The following is a 9235-nucleotide window of genomic DNA, read 5'->3' as shown; positions in this document are numbered from 1 at the left end:
CACTTGACTGGAGTTGAAATGACTTCTAGTGTGTGTGTGTGTTTGTGTGTGTGTGTGTGTGTGTGTGTGTGTGTGTGTGTGTGTGGGGGGGGGGGGGGGGGGGGGGGGCTCTAGATTTATTGCGCCTTTTCTATTTTTCCATTGAAAAAAAAACAACACTTGCAATCGTTCTAATGTAATCCAGATCACGTTTATCAATGTTCAATGTTCTCTATAACTTTGGGTGCATGTAAAATTAATTATTCTTCACTTGGAACTTGTAAGAGTATGTTAACTCAAGTGAAACACCCAAAGGTCCAACTAATTTGAGATGGACTTTTCTCACCACTTTTCAGAGCGGCGTTGTGATGTGAGTTGTCACAGAGAGTGGATGTGTTCAGCTCAGGCAAGCGTTGACAGACAGAAGACGAGCTTACATCCACTTTAAGAATGCGGCAAAATGGTTTCGAGCAAGAGAGTTAAACTCAGTAGTATTATTATAGTGATTTGTGATGTAAAATTTTTGAGCAATGACCAAAACAGTTGTTCATGATGGATATCTGCCTGTTGCATTCTGGTATTTAATCTTTTAAAACTGGTTAAAGTGGTGTTTCTGCTCAGGCCAACCACAGATCTCCTTAGTAGCACTCCGGCTCAGTGAAAGTCGAGGCAGGTAGCACATTAACTGTGTAAGCTTACTTTGCGCATGCAGATCTGTCTGGGTGGACCTTGTCTGAGTACAGAGAGCAGCTTTAAAAACAGTTTCAGTTGGTTTCTGTGTTCTGGCACAAAAGCCAATTACAGGGGTGAGCAAGTGAATGTGAAGGGGGGAAACTGTGATTGACAGCATGGCATGTGTGTGTATTTGTGTGTGTCTGAATAAGCAGTTTTGTTTGGAGGTTGTAAAAAAAAAAAAAAAAATCTAACTTTTTTTTTTTACTGTTAAACTAGGACAAGTGATTTATGCTGACAGTATGACAATATAAGCACACGTCTGACTGCCCAGTAATCAAAATGCCCCAAAAACTGTCCTTTGGTTACATCAAAAGAAGCTGTTTAATCAGCTGAGACATAATTCAAACAATAACTTCCAGCATTTCCATCTTCTTTCAGTTACGACAGTGGAACTATTCTTTTACTTTTGTGCACATGCTGCATTCAGATCCACTTGAACAAACTGCAATAAGTCCATGAGCCTTTCCCCCTCTCAAAATGAGCAAACCCACCAAACAAAGGGCCACCATTATGGATAAATAACGCTTTTGTTTTACCCATTTGAACCTGAGGTTTCTCTTAACGCTAAAGAGAGTGTGTTCACCCTTTTTCTCTTTTCAGACGCCTTGGCGCTGAATATCCGAGAACACTGCCAAATGGGAAAACGACTACACAGGCAGAGAGAAAGAGCAGAATCAATCAGGAAGTGGCAGCTTTTCAGCTGTGCCAGAGGAGCCGGGCAACTTCCTGGTCTTGTTGCCAAGGTGACTGGAAGCTCAGCCAACTGCTGCAGCGGGCAGCAGTTGGGTTTGATGGGGGGATGGCGGAGGATGACGGTTGGGATAATGGACAGAAGGAGAGGGCAGAGAGCTGGTGAGCGAGGGTGAAGTTTAAATGTAAGCAGCGAGTGCTTCAAACAGCATTCATACGAACCATCACAATGGAGAGTTTCTGTTCTGTTTATAATCCTTTGCAAACAGTCACATAATCCCCCAATTACACCCAGCTTCTGCTATGTTGGTTTGTTCACATAATACGTTGTTGTAGAACGTTATATTGCAGAGAAATGGACTGTTTTTATATGAAACTTGGATTTTCATGTAATTTTTCTCTCAAGAAGATGATCTTCAGAGACGATTGGATACTATATAATACTTCAGAAATTATCACTCTGAGCAAGAGAAGCAAGGTAATTTGAGGAAGATTCTGGCATTTTCGGACAAACTTTACCACTTTACTCATCAGTATTGAAAAAGTGATATAGATATGATTAAAACACTTCTATTGAGCTGTCAGTTGTGGATTTGGGGCAGTTGGTATAGGAACAGTGTTTCTTTTGCAAAATAGATTATTGTTGTGCAGTGGCATTGACACTTATGTGAATGAGGGTTTTTGTGACAAACAAATTAATAGGTCAGGTTATGTATGTCTAACTGTTGATCTGTTCTTTTTTTTTTTTCCTGATTAGGGCAAAAGAAATAAGTAAAAGAAAGGGGACAAGAGGTTGTTTGTCTTGATGAAACTTTGTATGACTGATTACAGTTTCACATCTCTGAATCCAAACTTGCAGCATTAGTGTGTTTGTCCCAATCAATCTGTGTCTATGGTCTAAAAGCCCGCTTTAACAGAGATGGGACTGGGGGCTGGTTGGGTAGGTGGGTGTTCTGAGGGATCAGGGGACCAGACTGGCGGAGATGGGTAAACACAGCTGGGGACACAGAGTCCTGGTGGGTCTGCGGCTCAACAGCTCCCTTCACACTTTTATCAGTGTGTTTGCACAGGGGATGTGCCCTAATCTTCACACGTTGATCTCTGTGCGAGGCCTTCACGGAGGCCCAACGGGCTGGGATGAAAGTGACCCTGTCCACAAGCACAGCCTCGCTAATTCCTCCATGGCTGAACTTGAATGTTTTTCTCTTTATAAAGGCCTATAAAGGTCATCTATGGATCTGTCTGCGTGTGGCTGAAGCTCTCTGTGGGTGGGATGGCCTCCTACAAATGGACAGATCATTGTGATTAAGTGTCGGAATGTGCAGGCCAAAAAACCTGATGTAAAATATTAATAAAGACACATTACCTTTACTTATCAGGAGTCACAAGTTCAGCCAATCACAGGTAAGATGTAAGTAAGTGACATTTCTGTTAATATAATTCCCATTTTTCAGGGTTTTGTTTGATTAGTCAGGTGCTTATTGTTCCAGTTCTAATATAACCACGACAGTATCTATCCTATCCGAGGGAGGCAGTGAGTAGTTTTTTCAGTGATCGTTTGCACTTGTGTCAGTCTGGAGGTTTGGATAAAACTTTGATTACAGAGCGCCATCTGCTGGTGATTACTGACCCGTCAGACAGAGTAATAGATGCTGTGAATTGAAGGCAGTATCGGATTTAACACAATTTGTAAAGAAATAATATAAAGAGCTAAGGCAGTAGTTTCATTTTACATACTTGTTCTCGGGGGAATCAGACCTTTGCCATTTGTGCCCTGCAGTGATATATGTTACTATCTTGTCCCTGAATGTGTCTGCATGGATGTGCACACACGTGCCCCTACGTCATACTATTCTCCTATGAAATAAAGACATTTCAAGGTGGTAGGCAGCGATTTGCCTTTAGTGTCTATTGATGAACGGGAAAAAAACGTCCTTTCGGCTTCCGTCGACGTCGCGTAAGCGCTTGACGTCAGCATAACAACAATCTGTCATGACAGCTCGTATGGGGAAAAAAATACTGATTAAGATTTGATATCAAATCATATAAAATACATTTCACCTGGATGTAAGATTCCTTCTATAAAGGTAAGGGCTGGAAACCGCAGGTCTCAGACACAAACCCGAACTTGCACGGAAGTACCAAAAATGGAAGGCAGTCGGCTGTGTAGCAAACAAGCTAACCTAGCATTAGTTAGCTAATTTCTGTCTTCTGATGTTGCCGAGCGGCGTTGAGGTAAATGTTGAGATAAATGTCAGGGCGACTTTTTCGGGGCTATAATAGTTGTACTCATAACTTCACAATTAGGCGCCGATTAAATGGGTAATTGTGTTACCACAGTTAAAAGAGCCGAGTAGGCAGATTTGTCCTCTTTGTAGCCCACCGCCGGGTGTAAATCGACAACAGCTTACTGTGCTAGCTTAGCTAACTTGCTACCATCTGAGAACGATCTCTTGTTTCTGTTCTAACTAAAGGCAACGACATTGTCACTCTTTCTCTGTGCTGTAACAACTGTATCTCAATTGTTAGTCACCCACATTAATAACAGCATGTGTGAAACCTTTGACCACCATTGTATACCAGTGGTGTAACGTTTACGTTTAAAAGCCTTGCAGTAACGACAGGGACAGCGGGTGTGTTATGTTTTCTGACGGCCGGCTAGCTGTGCTGCTCATTTAGTTACCACTGATGTCCGTCACATGAATGGTTAATTCGCCGGCGGTCCAGCCACCTCGCTGTGTGCACACTCAGCGAATTAAACGAATGCCTTTTGGGTGGCATCAATGACTGCACCTAACGTTAATTTCGCCCAAGACGCGCATTGCAGGTGCATTGCAGCGAATGCTCGCCGTGAATGTTGACACAACCTCGCATGCACCGTGTGTCTAATTTGCTTTCTGGGATCCAGGAGGGACAGGGCATTCTTGAACCTGTCAGCTAGCCAGCCGAAGAGACGGGGAACAGGATAGGGAAGCAGGGCGAGGCGGGCCCCGCGGAGCCGGTGGAGAAGATGGCCGGTAGCCCGGAGAAGAGTTCCACCGCGCAGGAGCTGAAGGAGCAGGGGAACCGGCTGTTCCTGTGCCGCAAGTACCAGGAGGCTGCTACATGCTACAGTAAAGCTATTGTGAGTAGCCGTCATTGTAAAAGAAATAATACCAAAGGTGAAATGGTGTCTTAACTAAAATACATTAAAACATCATATTGCCCTTGTTAGAAAAACTGAAGGGATGATTTTACATCTGAATGTACTCGTGAAGCCTCATGCACACTGTCATAATGTTACTGTGCATGTGAACTGTGTGGTATGTCCTGTCTCCCAGAACCGTAATCCATCAGTGGCAGTGTACTACACCAACAGGGCCCTCTGCCATGTGAAGCTGCAGCAGCATGACAAGGCTCTGGCAGACTGTAAGCACGCACTGGAGCTGGACAGCCAGTCGGTGAAGGCCCACTTCTTCTTGGGCCAGTGTCACCTGGAGCTGGAGAACTATGACGAGGCTATCGGCAACCTGCAGAAAGGTAGGAACAAACCTGAAAAGATGGTGAAACTCTGCTGCAACGTGTAGAAGCAGCTTGCTCGTATGTTGCACAATCACAATAATCAAATTCCTGATATAATTGGAAAAATAATATTCTACAGTGAAAGGTATGAAATTTTAGATATATGTATGTAACAGGTAAACAGTGTTGCCGTCATGCTGTTTTTTGTCCTGCAGCTTATAATCTGGCGAAAGAGCAGAGGCTGAACTTTGGAGATGACATCCCCAGCGCCTTGCGCATTGCCAAGAAGAAGCGTTGGAACAGCATTGAGGAGAAGCGCATCAACCAAGAGAACGAGTTACACGCCTATCTGACCAAACTCATTCTGGCTGAGAAGGAAAGGTGAGGTGGCCGTCGGGTGCTGTTGGGATATCCAGCATGATTATTTGTGTGCTGATGATCTCTCAGTGAACGAGTCCGTCATGTGTGCGTCATTATTCTGTTGTTGTTGACGCGAGGTCATTTCTAATAACTTTGTACTGAACGCAGAGAACTAGAAGAATACAAAGAGAAACAGGACGACAATCAAAATGGAGGTGACGCTGCCAAGATCGCATCAAAACATGTAAGTTTGACATGTTTTTTTGGGACTGTCATGCGTTTAATGAACAAATACAGTAATTATATATTCTAACTAACTATTTGTGAATAAACCTAGGACAAGTATCTAATGGACATGGATGAGCTCTTCTCTCAAGTGGATGAGAAAAGAAAAGTGAGTATGAAAAATAACTTATCATTATGATCAGTTGAGCTTGTTTCAGTATAGAACTGTATTCATTCAGTCATTCCCCACTAACAGTACTCCCACTATAGGACTGGAGTTTATCACAGCATGCCGTGTGCAAAAAGGCAGCGAAGCATCCCTGATAGGTCACCATCATCCATCCATTATAGGGCTAACAGACAGGCTCACACTGATCACATTCACCCACACAGATGCATCTTTGCGAACAGCACACACCTACTTCACACCATCTTTTTGTCATCGTTGACATAGCAACAAGAGAGACAGACTCGAGCACACTTTCAGATTTGTGTCCACTTATGATGGCTCATTTCAGATTTTTTTTTTTTTAGCTCCTGGACAGTCTGTCTGCTTTGTTCATATGTTGCATATTCAACCTCAAAATCTGCTAGCATTAATGCTTGCACATGTGAAAAATGCACCTATTCTGCAGACAGTTATGTGCTATTTCCAGCCCAAGCTGTTTCTATGGTAGCCATCAGTATTTGTTTGCCAGAGCTTGTGGCTTGTTATAGATAGTTGTTCACTGAATGGAGGTAGTTGTCATGTAATTGTCGGTTCAAAACACAGCATAATGACCGACATCCGGGCGTTTGTTTTCTGTATGACGGTGTGAAGGCCGGGTGCCTCAGTGGAGAAAGAAATCCTTTGTTTAATATGCTCTGTGATTTTGACAATTTAATATTTTTAGAGTGAGCATTCATACAATATTTAATCTAAACTTAGAGCAAATTATGTGGTTTCAGAAGAAAAAAAAACACATGAATGTGGATAGAAATGCCATTATCATTCAACTCTAATAAAGCCTGTAATACCAGAAAAAGATAAGAATCACGCAGTATCACAGTGTTAAACGACAGCATTTCTGATGCTGTATCCATAGATCTCATGCCATCACAATGGTGTGACTCTTGCTTTGTTCTGTTGTCTGCTCAGAAGCGGGAGATCCCAGATTACCTGTGTGGGAAGATCAGTTTTGAGCTGATGAGGGAACCCTGCATCACACCTAGTGGAATCACATATGATCGCAAGGACATTGAAGAGCACTTACAGGTAAGATCACAGTCAGCTGCATGCGGACCATCTAAGGTTTTTTTTTTCTGTTGTGCTTATGACCACTGACTTTGTAATTAGCCAGCCTTCATAAACCCCCTGCACATATTATACTCAGAGTTGGATGACTTCTAAATAACCAAATTAAGTAGCCTTAGCATGTAGCAAGAAAATTAACTTACTGCTTACACAGCTTGATATTGAGGCCACGTGACAAATAAAACAACCATGTGCTAACACAAGCGTTCGACCCGCTCTCTGTGCAGCGAGTGGGCCATTTTGACCCGGTTACCAGGAGTCCCCTGACCCAGGACCAGCTGATCCCGAACCTGGCCATGAAGGAAGTGATTGATGCCTTTATCCAGGAGAACGGCTGGGTGGAGGACTACTGAAGGGACCCCCACCTCCCCTCTCTCCATCATACCCCGATGCCCAACACAAAGCCTGGACAACATGAGACTATAGAGAACAGATCACCCCTTGCCTGGATATGTACTTTACACAAGTGGGAAAAGCCACACTATGGACTACCAAACGGGAGCCATGTATGTCGGTCTGCCTCTTCCTCCCCACATTTTATCTTCGCTGTAAAACTTCCCGCTCCAAACTCCTGAGGCTCGGCGTTCAAGGCCTGCTGCTCCCTTTAAAGCCCCTTTCATTCTGCTCTTTCTATACTTCCCCTCATACTTCTTCCTTTCTCTCATGCTGTTTCTAGTCTTTCAAGCCTGAAAATAAGGGGCCACATTCTCAGGTCTCTCCTGCCCCCCCCCCTCTCTTTCCCACTCTTTCTCTTTCTCTGAGTGCCACAATCCTTGGGAAGCATCAGCATTGCCCTCCAGTGTTACACAAACCACCAATATTTAAAAAGATTCCACGCGGTGGTTGAATTCATTAAGATGGCGGTCTTTTATTTGGCATTTCCTGCAGTATTTTTCAATCATCTTTTCATTAAACATTGGAGCGTTGGCCCACTTCTTAATGTACATTTGCTGTGGTACCTAAAATGCCAAAAACCTGTTCTCATAAGGGTGACCTGTTTGTATGCAAAGTTTTACATGACGATAACTGAGAAACAGTCGCGGGGAACCAAGTCCCTTCTTCACCTCCAGGTGGCGCTCCAGACATACCCTCTCATGTCACCATACTGTAAGATTTTGAGTAGATTGTTAGTTTTTTTTTTTTTTTTTTCGTTGCATATCAATCACACCCCCACAACAGACAATTTAAATAAGTTGAATGTATGCATAATGTACTCTTTAGGTTTAGGCTCGACCTACAGTAATTCAAAATGTTTTTATCAGGACAATACAAGGTTTTCATGAAAAGCGGCCTTGAACTGGATGCAGAAAATGAATGGAAACAACCGCTGCATACACACACAAAAAAAAAGAAGAAAAAAAAAGTTTCACATTGCTGGATGTTGATTGAAAATGTTGAACTGTTTTGTGCGGGTTGATGCTAAAAACCTGCTTTGGAGGCTGGTCTGTGCCGTCTGTGTCCATCATATAATGTGCTTGGACGTTGTGTTTGGCTCGTGCTGTTTGCCTGGAATGACCGTGGACGCTCACGTCAAGCATGAAGTGAATTGTCGTGTCTTTTGCAAAGGGAAGAAGATGGTTGCCACCCCCCCACCCCCACCTTTATGCTGTTAATTTCATGCACCTTCTCCTCACAGTGTTGCTGTTAGAAAGAACAGATGTAAACCAATCATCAGTATGAACTATGTCAAACTTCTCTCTTGTTAAGGGGATTTTTGAGGGTCTCTAGCATTACTGTACCAACCCCCCCGTGTTAGAAATGCTGGAAGAGTTACGACCATCTTTTCTCATCCATACCTCAGTTAAAGTTTCTGCGTGCTGGTTCAATGGCATTTCTACACAACTCACTCTCAGTTCAGCGCTATTAGTTTACAGGTGTTTCAGCTGAATGTGTGTCTGTGATGAATTAGGCCTGTCGGTGGTTCGTGTCGGGGTGCAGGCAGTGTAAATAATTATCTTGTGTATCTCAGATTTTATTTCTTGACAAAATTAGGGTTCTTTTTTTCTTGAGAAATCCTAGAGCTTGAGAAACTGTATTAAATGTAGATATGTTGATAACATACATGCTTGGTTCAGTTTTCATTTGTCCCCATTAAACCGTGAACTTTGAGTTTGTTTGTTCTCGTGTTTTCGACCCAAAAGCGCCGTTAAAGACTGTGTGATGACTCATTAGAAACCTCTCGACAGGAGTCGGATGGTTTCAAACATGAGTGACACTGCAGCAAAGTAAAATAACCACTTTGAAGTACAATCCATGACGTGAGCCTGCGATAAATGCTAATCTCCTGACGCTAATATTTGTGAGAATCTGAGACATTTGACTTGAAGTTTATTTCTGAGTCTGTCCTGTTAACTGTTCCTGAGTCAGTTTTCATCCGTTTCCTTCCTGTCATATTGTTTAAGTTTTCGTATTTGTATTTCAGTCCAGCCTCTTAATACGTCTTTAAGTTGG

The 9235-nt window shown here is 43.0% G+C and overlaps 1 protein-coding gene across 1 annotated transcript; it reads left to right on the top strand.

The window, feature by feature from the left end:
* Window positions 1-3349: 3349 nt before the first annotated feature.
* stub1 (STIP1 homology and U-Box containing protein 1) lies at window positions 3350-8893 on the top strand. Its single transcript, XM_070990168.1, has 8 exons — window positions 3350-3491; window positions 4313-4528; window positions 4725-4923; window positions 5121-5286; window positions 5434-5509; window positions 5603-5659; window positions 6629-6745; window positions 7012-8893. Exons 2-8 carry the CDS (start codon window positions 4415-4417, stop codon window positions 7135-7137), a joined length of 855 nt encoding a protein of 284 aa, XP_070846269.1. The 5' UTR covers window positions 3350-3491; window positions 4313-4414; the 3' UTR covers window positions 7138-8893.
* The last annotated feature ends 342 nt before the right edge of the window (window positions 8894-9235 follow it).

Source organism: Chaetodon trifascialis, chromosome 21 (genome assembly GCF_039877785.1).
Source record: "Chaetodon trifascialis isolate fChaTrf1 chromosome 21, fChaTrf1.hap1, whole genome shotgun sequence".
NCBI classification, from domain to species: Eukaryota; Metazoa; Chordata; class Actinopteri; order Chaetodontiformes; family Chaetodontidae; genus Chaetodon; species Chaetodon trifascialis.
The sequence above is the reverse complement of the archived record's forward strand: the minus strand, read 5'-3'. Positions and strand labels throughout refer to the sequence as shown.

Bases quoted from the DNA above. Each gene is read 5' to 3' on its own strand.
- stub1 (XM_070990168.1), top strand. From the start codon at position 4,415: ATGGCCGGTAGCCCGGAGAAGAGTTCCACCGCGCAGGAGCTGAAGGAG. The intron at 5,660-6,628 runs GTGAGTATGAAA...TTGTCTGCTCAG, and splicing joins AAGTGGATGAGAAAAGAAAA to AAGCGGGAGATCCCAGATTA. The intron at 6,746-7,011 runs GTAAGATCACAG...CTCTCTGTGCAG, and splicing joins ACATTGAAGAGCACTTACAG to CGAGTGGGCCATTTTGACCC.